Raw genomic sequence first — 25802 nt, 5'->3', positions numbered from 1 at the left:
TCCCTCACAGTGAAAGAAAAAAAAGTGATTGTGATCCTGAATTTCTGAAATAAGGAATGTGTTTAACGGATAATCTAGCATCTGTTTTCTGTACCTTTCCCACCCTGTTGACAAATTCTCCTCCATCTACATTGCTTAAAGCTTAGTCAGAAAGTAACAGAAACCTCCTCATGGAGAGAAAGGAAGGAAAGAACAGAAACCTAGATAGGGAACATGAGAGTGTCAGAGAAACAAGCCCAGATAGGTCAGCCAGAAGAACTGGGTTCTCATGTTAACTCAGTCCCTTACCAACTGTTTTCACTACTTTCTCTCTGCCCTTTTTTTTAAGTATGATTTCACGTTATCTCCTTCGTTGTATTTGTTATGCTAATACATATCCTTTCCTGATCTTGCAATGTATTCATTGCTACTCCTTGAGTATAAAGAGCGTGAATCCTGAGTCCTCTGAGAAAAGGAACACTTAAGGTGTTTAATGCTAATTAATGCAGGTGTCTGTTGGATAAACAGCTTACATTTCAAGATGAAGGTCAAGCAGAGCATCTTCCAAGAGAGAGAAAATCTACACATCAGACTTTGGTAGAAGCATATGCATACTCACATCTGCAGAAACACCCCTGTCATCCTGTGTAAACACACAGAGAACAGGGTATTTACTATTATTAGTAACAGAGTGGTAGCCAAGACCTCTTGATTCCAGTATTGGTTGTACCGTTAACTGTGACCTTTGGATTCAAATTTTATTTTGCCTCTGTAAAATGAGGGGTTTGGAAGGGAAGAAAACAAACTACTGCTTCTTCAGAACTGAGTCAATCATATATGTTTTCTCATTTTATCCATAAGTATTATTACTCGACATTTCATTTCCTTATTTTATTTTTGTTCTCATAACTACGTTAAAATGGATAGTACCATCTGCTTTCTATAAATGAGCACACTGAGGCCTAGAGAGTTTTATTGGATTAAGTTTAAATGGAAATGTTTATTATCATTTAAAAATTACAAATTTGTTTTAACAAGTAACTGCTTCAAAACAAGTACTACATGAAGAAATAAACAAACAAACAAAAAAGAATAAAAAATACAGGAATGCACTGGCCTTGCTATTATACAACTACAATTCAATAAATTTTGAGTGACTAGAAATTTGAGTGGCTGGAGGCATCTCAAGCTGTAGTTCTCAAAGACAGTGTGATTGTCACATCATCTGTCCTGGCCTTTCAGAAAGATGACATCTAAGAAAAATAACTCCAGATTCTCTTGTATTTTCATTATCTCATTATTCCCATGGCTTCAGTTATTAGCTAGAGGTTGGTGGGTTCTCCATTTGTGCTTCCAAAGTTACTCTTACTCTGAAATCCAGACCCAGATATCCAGCTAATGACCTGACATCCCCACTGAAATGTCTCAAAAACATCTTGCAGCACAGCACATCTAGAATCATGACATTAACATCCTCCCCTAATATTCCACTTCTTCAGGGATTTCTATATCTGGTAATACAAACACTTTGCTCAGTAGCATAAGCCAGAAAATCAGGCATTTTCTGTGGCACCTGGCCTCTCAGTTGTACTGCTTGGACTTCTGGACGTCATCTTTTTTCCTGGACATAATTTTCTCACTGATTTATCTCCCTTGATGCCTGCATATCCACCAACTCCTACTCTTCCTCAGTCCCTTCTTTGCAATGAAATCTGTCTGGTCTTTTACAAATGATAAACTGTTCATGTTATCATTCACCATCCCAGATACAAACTGATTTTTTACCATTCTTAGGAAAAAAACACAAATTTCCCTAACATGGCCTCTGCTACCCTTCATGATTTGGCCTCAGTTCACCTTCCTAGCCTCATCTGGAGCTATTTGCTCCTTATCCCCATAGACATATTGGTCAATTTTTAGTTCCTTGAATTTGTCGCATACTTCCGATCAATACTTTATTTAGATTACTTAGTAGTTACCTAACATCTTCTTCTGCTCCAGGATCCCACCCAGGATACTACATTGTATTTAATCATCCTGTCTCCTTAGGTTCCTCTTGCCTATGAGAGTTTTTCAGACTTTCCTTGTTTTTTGATGACCTTCACAACTTTGAGGAGTACTGCTCAGGTATTTTGTAAAATGTCCCACATTTGATATTTGTCTGATATTTTTCTAATGATTAAACTGGGATATGTGTTTTGAGATGGACAACCATAGAGGTAAAGCACCGTTCTCTTCACATCATATCACAGGTGTATAAGGACTCAAAATGTACCCCAAAGTATGGTGCCTTGGGATGCTGAGTATTTTGAAGTAAAGGAGATTGGAAGGCCTCAGAAGCAAAGTCTCTGTCCCCTCTTTCTCCTGGGAAAGAAGCCATAGAAACTAGACAACTTCTTCCCCAAGTTCATGAAAACTAGAACCTTTCTTTTCCAAAACAAGCCGTAAACCCTAAAAATATTACTATCATCTTCTCTCATCTTTCTGTGTAGCAACTGGCCATAAAGAAATACTTTGACCTACGTTGTTTGATAGTAGATCATAAAACCTTCATTTCTAAGGTCCTGCCCTATATGTAGGAGGAGGGACTGCTGCACAGAGAGATCAAAAAGAATACAAACAGATAGGTCTCACTGGATTGTTTCTCTCAGTCTATTACCATTAGATCATACCCTTTTGTCCTGTCAAATTTCTGCATCACTGGCCATAAGCATAAAATCTAAGCATAAAAATAGACAATTTTCCCTGGGTCTCTGTTTCTTTTGTCTGAAGTCTCCCATGTCATATAAAACTTTGATTAAATTATTATGCTTTTCACTTGTTAATCTGTCTTTTGTTATAGGAGTGTTGGCCATGACCCTTACGATGAGTAGAGAGAAATTATCACACGTCTATCACCCCACAAGGGCCACGCTATTAACATAACTTACCATTGTGAATGTTAACCTTGATTACCTGTCAGAGGTAGTGTTGGTCAACTTTCTCAAACTGTTAAATGATTTCACCATGTTTTGATACTGTACTCTTTGAAAAGAAGTAACTGTGTGCATCCCATACTTAGTGAGTGGGGAGTTACAGATAGTACCTTCAGGGCAGAGTATCTACATAATTATTTGAATTCATTTACATGATCATAATTATTTGAATTCTTTTACATGATAGATTTATATATTTCTCTCCATTTATTAACTTATGTATTTATAGATTATATCTGTATAGACTCCTCTATATTTATTTTATATGGCTTTATTTTGTGGCTCAAACTCTTCCAGTTTTAGCCTTTAGGAGTGATTTCAGTTGACTCCTCTGTCCCTTTCACATATCTCTAACATTGTGGATGGCTGTGGTTTCCTTGAATATATCCTTACTTTATGGGACTGCAAGATGCTCAACATTCATCTTATATGTTTCTTATTCCAGCCCTAGAGGCTGCCATTTCTTCAAGGAGCCACAGTTCTCTTTATTGGAGAATATTTCTTCTGTTCTGCCTACTTTTTCTTCTTCTGGAATTCCAATTATGCATATGTTACATTTTTTGGAAATTATCCCACAATTCTTAATTATTTTTTATTATTTCTCTTTGCATTTCAGTTTGGGAAGTTTCTGCTAACCTAGCCTCAAGTTCACTGATTCTTTTCTTGACCATATCAACGCTAGTGATATATGCAACACTGTTGGAGTGTTTTTGATTTCTAGCCTTTCTTTTGATTTTTTCTTAGAGTTTCCGTCTTTCTGCTTACATTATTCATGGGTTTTTTGGTGTATTATTTACTTTTTTATTAGAAATGTTATTCTATTGTGTTAATTTTATATTATGTATAGTTATTTAAAATTTATATTATAGTTATTTAAAATTTATATTATTCACAATTATTTCAGATTCCATGTCTCATAGTTCCAAAATCTATATCATATCTGAGTTGCTTTGATTCTTTGATTCAATGATTGCTTTGTCTCTTCAGATTTTTTTTCTTCTCTGTTGCCATGCCTTGTAATTTTTTATTAAAAGCCATATAGGTTTTATTAGGTAAGATAAACCGAGGTAAATGGGCTTTTAGTGTACAAATTTATGATATTCTGGCAAGGAGTCGGACAATGATTTTGTCATAGTTGTTATGGTTTTGAGATCAGAGGCCTCAAGTTTCTCTAGTGTATTTGTTTTTGTCTCTATTCTTGGTTTTAGGTTCCCCTACATACTCTTCCTTAGAGATAGTTTATGTATTTCAGCTCTTTTAGCTGCAATCCACTGTTGTTATACTGAAGCTTTGTTGGATGGTGGTAAAGTATGAGGGAGGGGGAGTGTTCAAAATATTCTAATTAAATCTTAGTCCTTTAGTAGACTAGTGCATTGGGGCTTCACAATACAGCTTTTTCTTCTTTTGCCTCTGCCCCTCTATTTGCTTCCCTGACTGCAGTATTTCTATTTATTTCCTTGAAACTCTGACACCTGTGGCTTATATTTACTTCCCCTTAGGTGAGACAGGAAAACTGAAAGAGGCTGGACTGAAAGGAATTCTCTTCCTGAAACTGGGATAAGGCTCTAACCATTTCCCCTGGATCATAGGGCTTTGATATGGATAATGTCCTGGGCATATTTCACAATGGTCACTCTCCTCCTCTCTGTGACAGAATAAGGAGAGTATCTTTCTGAGGTCTTCACCATGAAAACCTGGTGGAGTTCCTGGAGGTAAAGCCCCAAACATGTGGAAGTTCCCTTAAGACAGCAGCACCCAGGAATTTCCCACTATCATCACTAGTCTAGACTCAGTCTCCAGTCATTCATGGAAGTGTTTCAGCGTTCCTACCACTTTAGGAATCCAGCTGCTCCTGCCCCTGGTAAGCAGATCTCAGCTATGTGCCTCTGGATGAACTCATCTCTCCACTTTTGAGTATGGCAGTTTGACCCACAACTTCAATTCTCTCATGGGTCCAAGAAAATTTGATGATTATTAATTTGTCTATTTTTTCCTTATTTTAAGGATAAGAGTGACCAGAGTCTTTACGGACCTGAAATCAGAGTTCCCATGCCAGCTTTCATTTAAAAAACATATCTTTCCATGTTTCCATCTGTGGTCATCTTTACATTTTTCTAATTTTTCTGTTGTGAATTTCACTGTTGCTCAGATGTTCAGAAAACTATTTAGATTCAGTTCAAATTAAGTTTTGCTAAAATGATGACTACCCCCTCCTCCCTAAATGTCAATGTAATTATCTAAGTTAAACATTAGTATTCCCATGTGAGCTATTCTAGACATGGTTTGGTGAAATTAACTGAAGTTGAGAGTCACTGGTGAAGAACTTAATCAAGATTAATATCTTCATTTGAAAAGGTTGATGAGGTGGGTGAGCACATTAATGGTTTCATCCATTAAATCTTTTGGTGCTGAGAATTGATGTCCTTGCCCTACTTAGGTAAAGAATTTTTATTTCATGGCAGAAACAAGATTATTTATAAATTGAACTATAATAGTAATTTTTCTCAATTGACAAAAGGTACAATTTTTGCTTCAAGCCCTTATCTAGTGGCTCATTTTATATCAGGCTATTCCAAAATCAGTCGAAGTTTGACAGGGGTGGTGGAGGGATTATCAGACAGCCTCCTTCTCATTTCAAAAAATTAATTTACCAATTGAAAATACATGGTTTAGTACAAATGTCTACTAAAAATTATTTGTAATATGATTTCCTTTTTGTTTATATTTTCTCTTTTTTATATAACAAACAAGTACTGCTTTTGTGAAGAGAAGAAAACCATAGAAGTTAAAACAAAAGGACTAGTTTATAAAATCATAGGACTTCAACGAAATTGAGGTTTATTTGTTAAGCCAGTTTCTAATTTCTTGTGTTGAGGAAAGTGAAGCACAAAGAAACTAATCTTAAATCTTCTAATTTCTCATTTTTGCCTATCAGAATAATAAACATCACCAAAGGCACTGCTCACATATACATGGCTTTGGCATTTCTATTACAGCTTATGTTATATCTCATCAATTTTAAAGTGTTTCCAGTATAGTCATAATACTGAGGAGGGGGAAGAAGAGGAGAGAGGAGCTGTGAGAAAGATAATAGCTTTTACTTACCATTTGGCAAGCACTTAACTGTGTATTTTGTGTTATTTTAATTAATGCTCACATTAGCTTCATGGCATAAACATAATTTACATTTTGTAGAATAAAGAAGATCAAACAGATTATAAAACTTTACAAATCTTCCTTGTTGTAACCTACAGAACTCAGATTTTTACACAGGTCTATGTGTAGGTTGACCTACAGTAGATACTCAGTAAATATTCATTTAATAATTGCACTAATTTAGAAAGTATTTGGTATGCATGAACCAGATTTTTAGTGTTTTTCAGTGGACTGCCAATTACTCACTAAATTCACAACTGAAAACCAACTTTGACCACAAGTAGTGTTTCAAGTTCAGATCCTCTAATAAACAAAATTGTTTTCTGTCATGGAAAAAATGATCACCATTTCTTCCATTTGGCTTCCTTGTCCTCTTTGTTTTTGTGCTTCAAAATATTGAAAATGGTTTTCTAAAATTATATTCAATTTATTTGAAGCATTATCACTTCTTTTTCAATACCACCTTTTCTACCATGTACCAACCTTTGACCTGCTAGCTTAAAATGTACAGCTAAGTAACGATAGCTTACTTATTTAGTACTTTCACAAAAACTATCATATTGGAAACAGGTAGGACAGATATTATTACTCTTATTTTAGGGATGAGGAGGCTAAGTCTCCAAGTTCAATGATTGGCTTAGAGTCATACAGTCAGATGAAAACACAGAGCTAGGCCTCAAGGAGAGTTCCCCAACTCTAGTTCTTGTGTTCCTTCTTGTATGTCACACGACTCAATAATGCAAGGCCATTCTCTTTGTCATATTGTTAATGGTCCCCTATAAATTATCCTACAACTGAAGTTCCAACCCAATCCTAACGGAAGTTTTCAAACCCTTAAACTTTTTAGTTTTTGTTCTAGTCAAAGCTTTTAGTTGCGTGAAGCAGAAACTAACTCTGCCTGATTTAAGTAGGAAAAGAATTTGCTGAGAGGCTATTGGGTAGCTCACAAAATCATGGAGCATCAGGTTCAGAAACAGGTGAGAATAAGCAAGAAGGGCATCAGCTAAGACAGCTGCCAAAACCATGCTATAGAACACAGGGCACTTCTTGCGCAATGGATTCCTTTGCTGGTACATCTGGCTTTGCTGCCCCTGAAAACTAAATATTGTTGTATCAACTGCCACTGCCCATTTCTAGGATGGTTTCCGATTGTCCCTGCTTCTTTGTGTCACTATCTCCTGTTTCAAAGTCATGAATGAGTATGTCTGATTGGCAGAATATTTATCATATGGTCATACTCTAACTTTAGGAAAAGCTGGGAAACAAAGTACAAGTATTTAAACCATTATCATTGGAGGTAAGCTCTGTCTCCCATCAAGACTCATTAAGCCCACACTTCACCTATCACAACATGGATGTTTAAATCGTTGAAAGCCTCCCACCAGAACCAAAAAAGTGACCAAATTCCAGCACTGTTTCCAATTTAGTTTTATATGTTCTTTCTCTGGTCTTTCTTTGGGACAAGCAATATATTTAATTTGCAAGTATGATTGTCACTCAATCAATGGTTACCTTTATTTTGCAGCATTCTGAAGGTTCAAAACTCAATGTGTAAGTTTTATTCACCTCCTAAGAAATTATTGTTTCAAAGCTAGCCTCAATATTTATTTTAAATGAGTGAACTTCTTCAAGGCCTGAAAGAATAAACTGATACTTTATGAAATATTTTTGAAGTATAAAGAATATATTCAATATCTTTCCATGTCTCCAGATTTTAATATATGCCTTACTTTACTTTAAAAATTTTCAAATATGTCTTTTATACACAATATGTTTCTTAGTCTGAATAACCCTTTCCTCTGCAGTATTTTTGAGCAGTGGCTCCGAAGGCACCATCCTCTTCAAGAAGTTTATCCAGAAGCCAATGCACCCATTGGACATAACCGGGAATCCTACATGGTTCCTTTTATACCACTGTACAGAAACGGTGATTTCTTTATTTCATCCAAAGATCTGGGCTATGACTATAGCTACCTACAAGATTCAGGTAAAGTTTACTTTCTTTCAGAGGAATTGCTGAATCTAGTGTTACTAATTTATTTTGAGATAGCACAAAACCTTATGCTTCTACAATGTTATTCCTGAATGCTTTAAATCGAGAAAGTGCATTATAATCCTTAATTTATTACCCGTTTAATAAAAATCTTAAGATCACTAAGAACAGAGAAGTTTGCAAAGGGTGGAGGTGTGATAAGAGGAGGGACTTCCTGTAAGTCTCAAGTAACAGGTCTTCCCTTCCTTCTATGAAAACCACAGTACATAAAGAAGAGAGCTTACTGGTAATTATTTTTCAAAGATTTTCCATTTAGGATTTCTCTATTTCTCCATTTGTCAAACTCTCAGATATAAAAATCATTTTACACTTATAGTCATGTTTACTCACGCCTTTCTCATAGTTACATAGTATTTTTTTCTATGTATGAATCTGTCCTGGGTTTTATTCTTCCCCAAACCCCCAAGATCAGAATTTATCTCGCAAGCTTCTCCATTCTAAGCATCACATTTTATCTGGTATGGACTGAAATCAATAAATCAATTTGAGTGCAAGTGATATTTATCATGAAGTGTCATTTCTCTTAACTAATATAAGTGAAGTTTGCTAGAAAAATGTCATACCTCTTTATACTCAGGTCATTTTTGGATATATATTTTTAAACACTGTAAGTATTCTATCATGCCAGGTGTTTTTTTTATGTGTCTGCACTGAGTTGTTTATTCTTTACACACACATTTATTGAATAACTACTTTGAACAAGACATTGCCTTAGATACTATGGATGCAATGGTAAACAACATAGTCTCTATCTTCGTAAAGTTTACAATGGAAGAAAAAGATAACTGCTTGCTTAAAAACTCATTTATGTAGAGATATGTCTAACTCCAGGGGTCAATGAAGTGATATTTCAGATGACATCAATATGACAGGTGGAATTAACTAGTTGAAAAGGAGGGCATGATTATGATTTGGGGCCATATTGTTAGAATAATGCAAGCCACTGATAAATTTTAAGCAGGTTATAATCAAATTTGAATTTTCAAAAGATTATTGCAGCTTCAGTGTGTAGAAAGATTTTAGCAGTTGGAAAGCACATGCAGAAAGGCAGTGTAAATGCTATTACAAGAGTCTGGGGAAGAGGTAAAGGTAGTTTGGGTTGCAGTGGTAGTGGCAGGAAGGGAGATAGAAAGCATGATTAATTTGATATTATTTTGAAGGCAAAATTTACAGAACTTGGAAAATGATTTATATGCCAGATGAAGGATATTAGGAATGGCTTTATGCTTTCTGGCCTGTGAAACTGATGAATGGTAGAATAATTCACTGATATAATAACAAGAGGAGCAAAGAAAGACTTGGAGGAAGGCTTATGGTTTTGTTATAGAGTGAAACGAAGTTATATGGGACGGCAAGGTAAATGTCTCTTGGGAAGTTGGATACACAGGCCTGAAACTCAAAAGTGGTGTCTGGCCCTCAGATCCGAATGTGAGGGACATCAGCATACAAACTGTTGACTCAGCTAATTTTTAAAATCCTATGAAGGGGTGATTTTTATTCTGTTTTACAGGTAAGTAAATTGAGAATCAGAAAGATAAAGTGATTAATTTTAAACTACAAAGCTAATAAGTGTCAAATATTTAATCCAAAACTTTATCACTCCATCACTGCACAGAGAGGAGGGTTCCCTTTAACCCCTATATTGTCTTCTACACATATGCTCCACCTCTTTGTTCCTTCCCCAAGTGTACAAATGAATACTTTTTACTACAAAGGCAACAAAATTGCCTGGATGAGCCAGGGGAAAAGAAGCTCAATGAGTCATATTAGAGGCTTGAAGGTATTTATTTCCAATTAAATTTAAATAAACAAAATTTATTTGAATGCTTTAGAGTAATTTTCATACAGCTTTGAATTTACAAAGTTAATTTTAGAGAAGTTTGACTTTAAAGTAACCAACAGCAGATACTTGGGAGGCTGAGACAGGAGGTTCACTTAAACTCAGGAATGTGAGGCCAATTTGGGCAACACAGCAAGACTCATCTCTAAAAACAAAGTAAAGTAAAACAAAACAAAACAAAATAGCTAAACTAAGTAACAGCAATTGCCTATTTTCTGTTTTATGAATTTTTCCATATTGTTGCTTCTGTTGTACTTTCAAGAAGTTTAAAATTTATCTCTATTCATAGCCAAATTTTAAGCTTACTTAAAAATTATTTTAAATGTCTTGATATAATTTTGTTCAAAGGGATTATTATTCATCATCCAGGTAGGTACTCATGCTTATAATTACTTAAATGATTTCTGTAAAAGGGCAGCTGATTTCTGCCATTTATAAAACATTCTCTTATAATTGAATTTAGCGATTCTTTAGAAAATTGAGTAGCAGGTAATTTTCTTGTATGTATAACTAATTTACAAGGTGAGGCCAAAAAGCTTTGGCAATGAAGGGTTATATCCTCAATGTTGTTGATAAATGTAATCTTGCTTTCTGGGTAGCAGAAAATTTCTCTGTTGAGAGCATCTTTCTTCCCATACATTACAAAAGACCTGGAAATTTGGTTTCAAAAATGAGAAGGGGAAACAATGCTCATAGTAACTGCAGTGCCCCATTCTGCCAATGGAATTTGATGACACTTCTATCATTTGTGAATTTGTTCAATAGCTCTTTTTGGCTATGTGTACACCTCTGTGCATGCTGTTCCTTTCTGCCTAGGATGGATTGCCATCAACATTATATGCTCAGAGTCTGACTCATTCTTTTACTCAGTGGGACAGTCTTCTTGGTGCCTTCCTTGACTTCACAGAGAGATGTAGGAGGTCTCTTCTCCATGATCCCTTTGTATCTTCATCAGAACATTACTCTCGAAATGATTTGTTTACCTGCCAGGTGCTGAGGGTGAAAAGGTAAATGAGACAGAGTGTCCCCTGACAGGTAGTGTATCTCAATGAATATGTGATTTTTTAAATAAATGAATAGAAGAATGAAAGATAAAACATGTAAGACATAATACTTGTTCTTGAGAGTTTGTGACAAGCTTGAAAAGTAAGATATATATAAATAGATATAATCATAATAAATGGACATTTGTGCCAAATGTCACAAGGCAGCAAAGAAACTAGTTTGAGAATCCAGAAGAGAGAATGGAGCTGAGTCAGCAGTTGAAGCAAGTTTGGAAAGAAAAACCCCTATTGTAAGCTGATTTAGTTGAAATATTGATGAAATTATTATTTTATCATGATAAGAATCAACAGCAGTTGTAAATTGTTTTCTATATGGTAGACATTGTACCAATGGTTATATATACATTGTCTGGTTTAATAGCTCCAGGCAGATTCCTAATTCATGAGAGTAATGGCCCCTAACTACTTCATGTGTTTGTTTTGTGAATAAATGGGCATGTTAATGCACTTTGGAAATGACAGCACATAAAACAAAAATCTACATAATTATTCTGAAAAGAATGGATGACAAGAAAAATAGGACTTCACATAGAGAAAGATGATAAAAAAATTATGACATTGGGAAAGAACAAAAAGGTGCACTATTGGGGCTCAAAAGCAGATAGCTTAGAAAGAAAGTCTGAATTTTAGTTTAAAGACATTGAGAAGTAAAAGTGTTTCAAAGATAGTCCCTTGGTGACAGTAAAAATTGAGACCACTTGGAATGAATTGAAGTGGAGCAATAATAAGAGAAGCTGGAGAACAGAACTGACATAGAAATAGTGTTTAAAAGCTGTGAAAACACTTGAGCTGAGTCTTTAAAAAAAAGAAAATATTTATTATATAGCCTCTATGTATCCTGCCTTTTTTGGACATTGTAAGTGTACTGTGTATTGAAGCCACTAACAGCAATCTAAGCTAGGTATTGTAGTCCCATTTTCAAAATAATTTTAATATATATTAAAAACAGTAACTTTCAAGGTCTAGGGTTTACCCTGGATTATAGAGTCCATGATGGTTCACCAACAACCCATCTATATAAGGAAAAGGTAAATGGTCGAAGATATATTTTTTCTTTTTAAGGGAACTTCCCCCAAAGTTATACATATATTTTTGCTCTAGACTTGAGTCACATAGCCATGACTTGCTGCAAGGTAAGCCCCGGATGCACTCTCTTCTTTCTGCTATGTCAAAAAGTAAATTTGTAGTATCTTCTGTGTATGTTCTACATACATATCTTCTATATGCATTATAGAGAGCAACTTCTATAGAGGAATTGTTTTGTTAGAAAGAATCCATTTGCTCTTACTGAACAGATATTCAGTATAAACTTCCTCATTTACTCAAATCTTATAGTCTCCTAAATAGATTCTATAGTTATATTTACATAAAATTTAAACATTTCTCCTTAACTACTATGTGCCTTTAATATGCAGTTGATTTTGATAATGAGATTTGTTTTTCATTATATTTATTTTTAGGTTAATTGTTGATGCACAGGGAAGTTTAATCTATGTAATCCTTATCTAGCAATATGCTATTTTTTTAATATGCATTATCTGATGATGGATTTCCTATAGTTATATCATCTATTAATTGCCTCAGGTACTTTTAGTAGCATGCTTTCTACTTGTATCAGTAAAAAGACATTCATTTTTTATTTTGGAAAAATAATAATAGAATAAAACAAAAATAAAAATCACCTATAATCTTATTGTTAGATTGATCACTTGTGTTGTTTTAGTCTCCATTGTACTTTTTCTTATACTTTTTTCCACATACACATAAGGTGTTAAGCATATGTTTTAATTAATTTAATTTTATCGAATAATATATGCATGCTATTTTACAAGCCAAAGAGTGATCCAAGACTTATAACAAAAGACTTATGCCCCTATATCAGCTACTGTAACCCTTTTAACTATTTATTCTGCTATTTTGCTCTGTGTTTCTAAATAATAGGCAAATATTACTATCTGTTAATTCATCAAGTTTATCTCTAGAGTTCCTCATATTTAAATAATGATTTTAATTCACTTACAGCTTCCCTGTTCTTTCATTCAACTTCTCAGTATAGTATTATCATATTTGGGGGCAAATCCACATCTAGGAATTGTATTGTTTTCACTACTACAATATTATTTACAATTCAACCAAATAGTATGCTATGATTACATTTGTTTTCCTACATTCCTAATTCCAATTCTATTGGAATTTAGACTTTTATCTTTTTTATTTTAAAGCACCCATCACTGTTTATACCAAATTTTAAAAGGAACTGTAAATACCACTTCATAACAGAGTGAAATATGGGCAATTTATACATTTTTCACCTGGGTGACATCCTTTGTGTAGGTCTCCCCTTCTCATTCCACACTTGCCATTCAGGGACATTCCTTCACCATATCTTCTGGGTACAATAACACATTCAGTCATTCAGTAAACATGTTCATTCTCTCATATGTGTTTCAGATACTGTATCAGATTCTAGAATTATATCAATGATGAAAACATACTATTGGCCTTCAAGGAACCATTTTAGTAGAAAAAATATATTCATGTAATAGATAGCTGGAATATAATGTGATGGGTGTGATAATAGAGGAAATGCTAAGCCAGTAACATATTGGATGCTGTCTCTCCCCAGTGCCATGTTCTTATGGTGGTTTGAGGAATATAAATAATCAGGAGGCTAAAGACTTTTCCTTGTTCAGATTTATTTTTAAAATATATATGGTCAAAATCTGTTGTTGCTTTTTAAAGTAATGTAAAACTATTCACCACTATTCACCTTTATTTACAATAAAGGAATCAATATACAATTGGATAACATTCTGATTACTAGAAAGTTATTGTTTATCCTGGTTTCTGCTGAACCAGCAAATCGAATTTTGAAAAGACTGAGTCTACATGTAAGGAATGAGTTAAGGTGAAGAAAAAATATCCAAGTCAATACATTATAAAAGTTGTTCATCCATTTATGGCAGCAGATTCTAAACTGCCAAATCTCCAACCATCTGATTGGGTTCCTATAAGCCACATCTTAGACATACCATGAATCATTACCTTTTAGTCAATATAGCACAGGGATTTCAACTTTTTGTAAAGGAATGGCTTGCTAGAGGAATATTTAAATGTCCATTAAACTAAGTCTTGTTTAGATAATTAGAACACAGCAGGATCTGTCTAGTCCCCTCATCTGGTTGGGGAGGTTGTTGGTAGTAATAAAATTATTCCTTTTAGGAATTTTGCAAACAGCCTGTTCATTTATATGACCAAGGGTGTAGATAGGGATTCTTATATGGCTGCTTTTAAATGATTCATTTAAATTATCCAACTAATTATAGAATCATCTGTTTTATTTGAAATGTATGGCTTCAGGAAAATTTTGAATTTAATTTGATGTGATTTATTTCTTAGGTTGCTCAGAATGATGGCATCTCAAAAACATGTGCTTACCCATGATTTTTGTTTTGGTGAATGTTTAAAAACAACACAAAAAGCCATTTACGCATGCATTTTATGCACGCACACACACACACAGACACACACAACCCAGAGTGTTCCTTAGGCTGAACACAAGTTCTGATTGAGTAATGGCTATGGAAATTTTCCACGACATTTAGAAATGCTATTCTCTAATGCAGAGGAAATAATACATCATGATATCAAATGTTCTTTTATGATAAAGGAAGCAATTACAGAAAGCTTTTATTTATTCAAAGTAACCAATGGTATTAATGAAAAAAAAAACACACGCACCAAAAAAACCCAACTCTCCCAATACTACTTTTAAAATGAACATATCAAAACTGATTTTCATTAGAATGTAGTTATTTTTCCACACTAGTTAATTAAAAGCCAAGACCCAGATTTGTGTATATATTTATATATATATTTATGTGTATATTTATATTTATATATATATATATATTTATGTGTATATTTATATTTATATATATATATATATCTTGCAGTACAAACAATTAAGCTTCATCATCTGGACAAAAATGCCAACTTACTCTCTCTTTGTAAAAAGCAATTACAATTTCAAGAAACTTCATATTTGCTTCTTTTGCTAGCACCAAGTAGGCCTGATGTGAATATTCCCATTTCAGGAGAAACATGCATTCTCCACTGCTGCCTGTGGCACCAATTATTCTTTCAGGATCAAGATCTCTGGTGAAGCTTCTTGGTTTGTCGGCAGCACCCCTTTTCTTCTTTGATTTGATGTCATTAGATTCACTGTCAGATAACGACTTTCTTTATTTTTGTACCTTTTTTTTTTTTTTTTACCAGCTTTTTGAGAATTAAGAAATGTTTCAATTAACTCTGGACAATCTAAATTTTTTGCGGGTTCCCAAGTACTGTCAACATCTGACATCCTTTCCACTTCAGGAAATGCTCCACCTTCCCTTTGGCTACAATTGGATCCAGTAGTTTTTCCACAGATTCTTCAGGCTCTGCCTCTTCGACTTTTTTACCCTTTTCATTCTGTTTTTTTTTTCTTTTTCCTCCCTTTTTAAAAAAATTGTTTTTATTTTTTGCAATGTAGTTTCATTTAAGGCTTTTGAGGTTTTTTGTTTTTTGTTTGTTATTATTATTTTTTTTTGTTTTTTTTTTTTTTGTTTTTTGTTTTTTTGCTTGTTTTGGTTGTTGTTTGATTTCGGCACACCTGAAGGGCCATTATTCATACAGATATCGGCTCTCCTAAGCCCCGCCCCTCCAGGCTTTACTTTCAGCGTCCTGAGGCCTATCAAGGCCAGGCTCCTGTCCTTCACCAGGGAGCGCAGGGTTCTTGGTCCACGCATCTCCGAGGAGAAACAAAGGCCCAGAGTGTGGGCGCTCCAGGGTACCGCGGTACAGGGCCCGCTCCTGTGCCCCTGCGGCCTGGTAACCAAGAGCGACCCCCACCACCGAAGCCTTGGGACAGAGGGACAACCCCCATGAGCCAAAATCTGTTTCAAGATTTAAGACTGTGACCTCTGTGAATATAGAGATTGTTCAAATGCCCTGGGGTTCTTGGGAGGCTTCTAAGATTACGGAGCATTTGCCAACATTACTATTAATGTTTGTCAAATAATTAAAAGACTGGATTAGTGAATGATTAATGATGTAACAGTGTTCTATTGATAATCGGAATAGTTACAAGATCCTTTTACAGAAAAAGATGGAAAAATCACAGCTAACATTTAATTGAGTACACACTATATACCAGGCTCTGAATCACTTGTGGATGTTATCTATAAAATTCAAACGTTCCAACAATGGGGGTATTATTTTCCTATTTTTCTGATGAAGAAACTGAGGCTTTGGAGTATTAGGTGTAACTTTCCCAAGCTCTTACAGCTAATAAGTAGTAGAACTGGCCTTCAAAGGGCTGTGAAAGGTTGAAGATGATGGTGATCGTAACAATGGTGGTAACAATAAAAACAATGGGATGTCTTTCTATTTCAGACTCAGACTCTTTTCAAGACTACATTAAGTCCTATCTGGAACAAGCCGGTCGGATCTGGTCATGGCTCCTTGGGGCGGCGATGGTAGGAGCCGCCCTCACTGCCCTGCTGGCAGGGCTTGTGAGCTTGCTGTGTGGTCACAAGAGAAAGCAGCTTGCTGAAGAAAGGCAGCCACTCCTCATGGAGAAAGAGGATTACCACAACTTGTTGTATCAGAGCCATTTATAAAAGGCTTAGGCAATAGAGTAGGGTCAAAAGTTAGAGTGACCTCACTCTAACTCAAAGTAATGTCCAGGTTCCCACAGAATATCTGCTGATATTTTTCTGTAAAGACCATTTGCAAAATTGCAACCTAATACAAAGTGTACCCTTCTTCCAGCTCAGGTAGAACACGCCTGTCTTTGTCTTGCTGTTTTCACTCAGCCCTTTTAACATTTTCCCCTAAGCCCACATGTCTAAGGAAAGGATGCTATTTGGTAATGAGGAACTGTTATTTGTATCTGAATTAAAGTGCTCTTATTTTACAAAAAGGAAATAATTTTGATTTTTGCCTTCTGATTATTTATATATATGTTTTATTGGTTCCTTTTTTATTTTAATAAAACAGTGACAAATCTACATTAACTGACTCCTTTAGGCTTCAGAAACACATTTTTTTTTCTTCAGAAAGTATGATATTCCCCTATATTTTACATTTCTGCTCCAAAATATATTATAAACTTCAAATAGAAAACAACCTTTAGCTCTTTCCTGTCATAGCTCTGACGATATTTTTCAAGGTCACTGAGAACAAGGGCCCAGCCTCAACAACACATCCAGCTAAGTGCCTGTCTCGAGATGTGTCCATTAAATATGTTAATGATGATAATTATAAGTATATTAACATATTTTCACCTTCTAAAAGTATTTTATTAGAGAAAGTTTAAAATGCAATCAAACATTTGAAGTTTGAACAACTCTCTGACTATCAGTTCTAGTAAAATAACTCATTTCCATTTTCCTTGCTTATTAAGATTTCAAATTAGGATGTTCAGATAATCCTACTACTTAAATTTTGGGGCCCTATTGATTTCCAAAAAAAAAAAGTACAATTGATATTACATTTGTATTATGGCTATATATAGCATAAAAGACGAGGACCAGTGGGTAGAATTTATAGTGGGCCCAATTTTAGTTCAATAAGAGGAAACACTGTTCAATACTCAGTTCCAAAATCAAAATGGACATCTTTGGACAATAATAAGTGGTTACCACTGGAAGTCTTCACATACTAGATTGGATGGCTAATCTATAGAGAAAATTTAAGCAGTCAGTCATTTAAATTGGCTCAGGGTTCTTGCCAACTCTCTCCCCACTATAAACCAAAGCTAACCATGCTCTATAAAAAGTCCCTAGTACTCTTCCACATTATTTCAGGGTGTTTCACCATTCTTTCTTCCAGCCTTCCAACCAAATTTATTTACTTTGTCCAGGTGTTCCCAGCTCTTCAGTTTCCTTATACCTAGCTGTGCTTGTCTGCTTAGGATTTTCAAATAGTATTTCAGTTTGACTGCTTTTGTTTCCAGTGTCATCTTTGAACACCATACTTTCTCTGTCCCTTGGTGGCATATTAAAGGCAGATATACTCAATCCAGGCTCCTAGAAACCCCTCTGGGTCTGGCATCTGAGCCCTACATCTCTGGGAAGGTAGTTAAGATGAGACACACGGGTTTTTATGGGTTCCTTTCCGTCACAAGATTCTGTAACTACTAAAAGGTCTGAAGCATACATTCTGATAGTTTATAAATGCATTTAAAAATAAATTGGCTGAAAAATTTGAGTTCTTGAAAACACCTTTATCTGTATAAGACTGACCTAAAATCAAGACCGCATAATTTTCAAATGATTACTTTTCATTTAGTCCCATTTTAGATTTCAAAGAGAGGCAAAAATCATCCTACTTTACACAGGTCCTAACAACACACATGTCCTAACCATACATTGTGGTTAATTTAAAAATCTACAATAAGTAAAAATTTACAATTATTTCTAAAGTTATCGTAATAATTATCAGAAATTCCTAACCATTACTATACTTGGTAATAGAGCAGCAGTCATCTTCTGACTCCCATTAGTTGTCAAACTTAAGCTAGCATGTCTAATTTCTGATACCGACTGGAGGAAACTCTGGCAAGAAGTGGGGAGCAGCACATGTGGACACAGTGGAAGTCTGTGGGAGGAAATGATAAATACCAGGGAGTATATCCTCAACTTAGTACATAACCAGCAAAAAATATTTCAAACACATCATTCACAATGGTGTCTGAGGATTAGAGTCAATTATAGATGTGAATTGAAGCTAGTTAAATGAAGAAGAAGAAGGAATGGGAAAAGAAATTTGCACAATAGTCTGTAGAAGATTCTGAAGAAGGAGTAACAGTGATTGGGGGACACTTTTAGTCACAGATCACACATGTGGGTGGGTCTGGCTTACCTAACAGGGGCCAAGGTGTTCTGGACACCGCAAAACAACTATGTGTGGGTCACTTATCTAGGATTGATTTGAAGGCAAGATTTTAGTCCGGGGTCATACGTTTAAATCATTTTTGCAACTCATTTTGAATAAAAGTCCACTTAAGAAATTGTCATTGTTACTGAGAGGGAGCCATATAAAGTCATTTTTTTCCTTTTTCACAGGTAATTCCCTCCATCAGTGCACCTCAATATAGAACATCGTTTTGTTTCTCTAGAGGCTTGAGGTGTCTGTTTGTATAGAAGCAGCATCTATGATAAAACCATCATCACTTTAATTCCATGGTTTTCTCAATATGGCATAGAAATTACATGACTGATATATCAAACTGACAGGTCCATTAAATTATAATGAACATTATATTCTATGGCTTTGTTTTTTACTGAGACCTTTATAAATTGCTTCATTTTATGCTTCCGCTCTGATCATTTTCCATTGCTACATTATAAGCCACATTCTGTTGAAAAAAATAGAAATAAGCAGCTGTCACTCTTTTTTAATCTTTCTGTGTTTTGTAAAAAAAAAAAAAAAAAAAAAAAAAGTATTTTTAGTATCCGACCTTTCCAACAAGTCAAATATATAATTCTCCATCTGTAGAAATTACATTTACAATTGGCACAAGTCATTCAGCCAGTGTCTCCAGCAGGCTAACAACTGGCATTAGTGGCGGATGTTTTTAGCTTTTTCCTTGTTTGTGTAGGCTTTGATTTTGTGGGGTTTCTTTGTCATCCTAAAAAGGGCCTTACTGGAGCCACCTATTGTGAGCTTGTTTCGGAGGGCATGCCAGTAGAACAAAGTTCCATGCCCCCTCTGATTCAGATGCCTTCTGAAAGCTGCTGAAATGCAAATGTGAAAAGAGTTTTGTTTTTGTTTCTTAATAAACTTTTTATTGCTTATTTTGAAAATCATTTGCCATTTTGTACAATGTAATGAAAATTAAAATTGGCTATGGAAATCACTTAGACCTCAAGAGCTTTCAAATTGTTCAGCTATTTAAAACAATATGGGAAGAATTTAAGTATTTTTTTAAAGAAAGTCTTACCAAAACTTATATTGTTCATGTTTTTCTTGTTTTATGAGTTCTTTTCTTAATAGCAATGTAAGAAATTATTCTTATGACTTCATGTTCATCTTCCAATTTTTATGTTTCATAATCATGATTATATGGCATATTCTTATGATTTCCAGTTTTTCCATTAAAAATAACAAAGATGTTACAATTTAGTCTGTAGTTGTGATATTCAAAGAACTGTGCTAGGCACTTTCATGTATGTTAACTCATTTAATAATCTACATGTTACCAATATGAGAATAAGTATTATTCATATTGTCAAGGGAGGAAACTGGTTGAAATAGGGTAAACACCTTCCCAAGTTTACCTGCCTGCTCAGTAGTTTAGGTAATTTATCTTGGATTTGAGTTTAGTTATTCCTAGGTGAATCTTATTATAAATTTAATCGTTATATTTTACTCAATTATGTTGAAGTGTAATAACCAACTCCTTGCTACTAAATAGTTTTGATTTAGCTTTTGTTGTTATCGTTTTGTTTAATATTGTAACGCAAATCTTGGTTCATATACCACTTTATTTATCTTAAATTATTTTCCAGGAGTAGGTTCTCTGGGTCAAAGCACATGAATACTTTTATAACTTTTCTAATGGACTGCCACAGCACTTTTGGAAAGGGTTGTGTAGACTTAAAAATGCAAAGAAAATAGTCTAAAAAAAAGGACAACAGAAAGAATAAATGAGAAAATTAACAGGTAAAGAACTTAGAAGAAAGAAGACATACTGCAATTCTCTTTGAAGGTGAACTGAAGAGCCTTATTTAAGTTAGAGCCTTAACTTCATGTGAATTTAACATGGCATAGGCTGTGATACTAAGTGCATTAAAGATTTGAGAAAATTTTTAACATGTGTGGGATCTCAAGTCAGACTCTATGAATTTGATTCCTGGTGCAATCTCTCACTAGCTGTATAACCTTGTGTGAGTTATCTTACCTCTGTGTGCCTCAGTTTTATCATTGTTAAAATGCATATAATAATAATACTTTCCTCAACATGTCCTGAAGAGTAAATCTAAAGACTTTACAGTAGTGCATAAATACTCATTATTATTTCACAAGTTCTCATAGAGTATGTTAACTCAGCATGTTACCTGTTTTAAGAAAGAAAGATAAAAATATAACCACACATTTTGTTTTTCAATAATAATTTTGCAAAACCATGAAGAGTAATGTACCTATGTAATAAAATGATATTATGATAAATGTACTTTTAAGACAGAGAAACATTTGGGGCATAGAAATATTAATCATTCAAGTAATAGACTTCTAGCTCCTAAACAAAAGTTGGCTATTAAAGCACCTATGATGTGGTACTGGGCTTGAACCTAATGCACATCCTAGGCCAACAGTCCCTAGCAGGATAAACTTTTCTGAGCTAAAGAGTGTTGGTTCAGTTTAAATCATTCACTCATTTACTCAAGGAACAAGTCTTCATAAAACACCTACTCTGTCCTGGCACTTTGCTAGAGATACAAATGTTAATAAGATTTAGTCTCTATTCACAGTGAAATCACAGTACTCTGAGAGACAAGCCTCTGAGAAAATCATTGCAAAATTATAAATACCATCATAAAGGAATAATCCATGTCTTATTGAAGTAATGTAATTGATACTGCAGGGGTACAATATCATCAGGGGAGCTATAGAAGATTTCAAAGAAAAGCTAACAATTGAATTGTATTCCCAGAAGTTCACCAGGTAGACGAGGTGATCAGTCATCTGAGCAAAATGATAACATGAGCAAAGGTAAGTGCCGACAAGCTATGGCTAATGGGCTAACTCCTGCCTGCCAGTTGTTTTTGTAAATGAAGCTTTATTGAAACACAACCAAACTCATTCATTTACATTACTTATCGTCTATTGATGTTTTAATGCTACAATGGTAGAGCTAAGTAGTTGCAATAGCAACCATATGGCCCAAAGCCTACAGTATTTACTAACTTGCCTTTGATTGAAAATGTCTGCTGACCCCTGGCATAAACCAAATCAGAAAAATTCAGATTAGGTGAAGACAGATCAATGTAGGTAAAAAATCATAAAAGAGAACTTCACCTTAACATTTGAGACAACAATAGTTGATTAGGGTTTTTGTTATTCTATTGATTTGCCGGTTTATTTTAAAGATATAAAGTGTTTTGGTGCAGATATGTAGATACAGATACGGTAACAGATATACACACACACACAGACACACACTGAATTATATGAATAAGGAATGTGGGATTTTAAATATTTTTCTGCCAGCAAATCTACACACTTCCGAGATGTTTGTTTTATTCATCTTCTTTTTTGTTCCCTACTGTATTAGTCAATTTTCACACTCCTGATAAAGACATACCGAGAGTTGGCAATTTACAAAAGAAAGAGGTTTAATTGGACTCACAGTTGCATGTGGCTGGGGAGGCCTCACAATGTTGGAGGAAGGCAGGGAGGAACAAATCACATCTTACATGGATGGCGGCAGGAAGAGAGAATTCGTGCAGGGGATCTCCACCACATGAAGCCATCAGATCTCATGAGACTTATTCACTATCACGAGAACAGCATGGGAAAGACCTGCCCCCATGATTCAATTACCTTCCACCAGTCCCTCCCACAAAACGTGGGAATTCAAGATGAGATTTGGGTGGGGACACAGCCAAACCATATCACTCATTGTTGCCATTAAGTGTCCTTCCTATGGAGCACCCATCCCTTTGTAAGCTTAGGAACCCAACCCTTCTGAAATTCTTGAGTTTTTATTTCATTAGTTTTCCTCATTCTTCCCCGTGTCTTCAACCCTTCTCATACTGTAGGGTCCTTAACACTTCAGCATTCAGATATGCTTAAGTTAAAAAAGAAAATCACTCTCCATTAACAGCACATGAGCTAAAATGAGGTATGCACAGGTGAGAGTTTCTTTGACCAAGAAATGCCAAAATTAAAAAAGCTGAGTTTTCACTCAGCTTTTGCCCTATTTCTTTTGATAGCCAAGCTTCTTAATAAGGCTATTTATATTTGTGGTATTTACTGCTATGTCTCTTACTGACTACTTAACATACTTCAATTTGTTTTCTGTTCTGCCTCTCTATGGAAACTTTCCTTACCATGGTCACCAAAGCTGTTCATATTGACAAATTAGATGACATTTTTGGTACTCATTTAACTTGATTCTCTCTTCTACTTAAACACTCTTTCCTTATGGTTTCTGAGCAGTAACTCACCTGTTGGTGTTTTCTTCCTTTCCGCTTTTTCCTTCTTGGCATTTCCAAAAGATTCAACTCTTCTGTCTCTAGACATTGATGTTTTCTTAGTTGGGGTTCTCTAAGGCAGATGTTTGCATGGAGGTGGTATTTAGAAAGTGTTTGTAAAATTTATTCTCACTCATAAGTAGGAGCTAAATAATGTGTACATATGGACGCAGAGTTTGGAATGATGGACAATGAGGAATCCACGGGGTTGAGGAGTGGGAGGAGGTGGATAATGGCAGGTTTCTTGGTGGGTACAGTGCACATTGCTCCAGTAATGAATGCAGTGAAGGCTCTGACTTCACAATGAAATATGTCAAATGTAGCAAAAATTGCACTTGTATCCCATGATTATAAACAAACAAAATTTCAAATGCAAAAGGAAATAATAAAAGAAGAAAAGGTAAAATGCTTGCAGAACTAATATCTCTAGTGGATTAAGAGAAGTATGGAGTGGAAGGAAGAGAAAAAGCAATGTAATAGAGACTTCAGCCAACCCTTCAGGGAGCTCTGCAGCTAGGAGAAATATGAATATATATACAAACATATAAACATACGTATAAGCATACGTATAAACTTTTTATAAGAAATTTGCCTCACACAATTATAGGGGTTGACTAAACCAGTCTGAACTTTGTAGGACAAACAGGAAGGGAAGATAAGCTGACTGAAACTGGAACCTCAAGGACATGAGCTAATGCACAGGTGAGAGTTTCTTTGACAAAGAAAGGCCAAACCCCTTTTTAAAAGACTTTCCAATGGATTAAGCTCCAGATTTCAGCTTAAATTGTAGATCTCTTGGGTTTATAATTCATTTTAGTGATCCCTAAACTTTCATTGTCATTTTTCAGCATCAATGTATCAATAGCACTCAACAAGAGCCACTTCCTTTGAACTTCCCAAACCCCTAAATATACTTTAGTTACAGGTGCATTCAATTCTTCTATAAGCTCATTCCAGTTAATACTGTAAAGTTTTTAACAATTGCCCACTATAGCATGCTAGGAGCTATCCATATTCCAACTACTACTAGTGATGGAGTTTTCATTGCCAATTAACTGGTGGATTATCCAGCAGCAAAATCCTATTTTAGAGACTTCTTTCTAAGACGACTTTTGGCACCGGTAGTCTTCAGGGTCCCCAGAAGACTCAGGTGATCTGACAGCTATCTGCAGCTGGGATGGTCTTTCAGAACTGTCCCACATCAAAGCAGGAAGCTTCAGTATTTGTTTTCCCACATTGTCCAGTCATTGCATATAAGCTGCCCCAGACAAGAGACTCAGGCAAGAGACTGCCTTCTGTGAACACAGTTCCTGAAGAGGGACTCAGCTATGAGCAATCAGCAGCCAACACTAATAGTAGCTGGGGGAAATGAATGCTGTTGTCCTTAAGGAACAATCTGTTCAATACAGCAGAGCATCCACTACACGTGGATGATTTTATCACTCTCATCTTTTCATTCTACTCCCTACTTAAGTCTCCTTTTCTAAAATTCCAGAATTGTTGATGACTCCCAAGCTTACATCTCTAGTCCAAGCTTCATCTTAGAGCTTCTAATTGATATATCCAATTGCTCATTTTAAAATTTACTTAAATATTTTACAAGAATTAAAATTGAATGAATCTAAAAGTGAACTCTTACTATCATTCTAAAAATCAATTCCCAGTGAAATAATGTCTTCTGTAGCAAATGGATGGAGGTTATTATCTTATATGAAATAACTCAGGAACAAACCAAAAACCATATGCTTTCACTAATAAATGAGAGCTAAGCCATATGCTATGCAAAAGCATATAGAGTGGTATAATGGACAATTGGAGACTCAGAAGGTGGGAGGATGGGAACAGGATGAGGGATAAAAAAGTTACCTGTTGGGTATAATGTATACTATTTGGGTGAGGGGTACACTTAGAACCCAGACTTCACCATTATACAATTTATCCATATAACCAAAAACTACTGTACCCCTAAAATTATTGAAAAAAAATAGTTTCTCCTCCAAACTTCCACAACTTAATAAATGGCACCTGTACCCAAGTTATTTCTCATGAAATAAACTTGGAAGTCTTCTCTGATATAGTTTCCCCCACATCTAATCTATTTGCAGTAGTCCTATTTCTGCCTAAAACATGCAATGACTTTGGCATGTCTCCACTTCATTCTAACATGACCTCACTGTCACATCACAGCAATCTCTCTATTTCAGTTCTAGACTAAGTCATAATCTTCTGTTGTTGAAACTACTGCAATAGCCACTTGACTTAATTCTAACCCCCTCACTTGCCATCTTCTAATCCACATAGCAATTAAAGTGACCATTTAAAAGAATGCTTATAACACTTCAGAAGCTTAACATTTCTCTCCAGTTAAATTCTAAGTCCTCAGCGAAGACCTCCTTTTTTAGCCCCTGCCTGCCTTTCCAGTTTTATTTCATGCTATTCTGCACCTTACTTTCAGTACTTTGGCAAGTAAATTCAATGCATCCGTTTCCA

General features: G+C 35.1%; 1 protein-coding gene across 1 annotated transcript in view; it reads left to right on the top strand.

The window, feature by feature from the left end:
• Positions 1-17120, top strand: part of TYR (tyrosinase) — a 123296-nt gene extending 106176 nt beyond the window's left edge. Inside the window, exons 4-5 of the mRNA XM_011984894.1 lie at positions 7916-8097; positions 16504-17120. Of these exons, the coding sequence (XP_011840284.1) occupies positions 7916-8097; positions 16504-16730 (409 nt within the window). The 3' untranslated portion in view covers positions 16731-17120. The remainder of the gene's footprint in view (positions 1-7915; positions 8098-16503) is intronic.
• Positions 17121-25802: the final 8682 nt, after the last annotated feature.

Source organism: Mandrillus leucophaeus, unplaced genomic scaffold, assembly GCF_000951045.1.
Source record: "Mandrillus leucophaeus isolate KB7577 unplaced genomic scaffold, Mleu.le_1.0 Scaffold276, whole genome shotgun sequence".
In the NCBI taxonomy this organism is placed as follows: domain Eukaryota; kingdom Metazoa; phylum Chordata; class Mammalia; order Primates; family Cercopithecidae; genus Mandrillus; species Mandrillus leucophaeus.
Note: the sequence above shows the minus strand (reverse complement) of the source record. Positions and strands in the feature narration are given on the sequence as shown.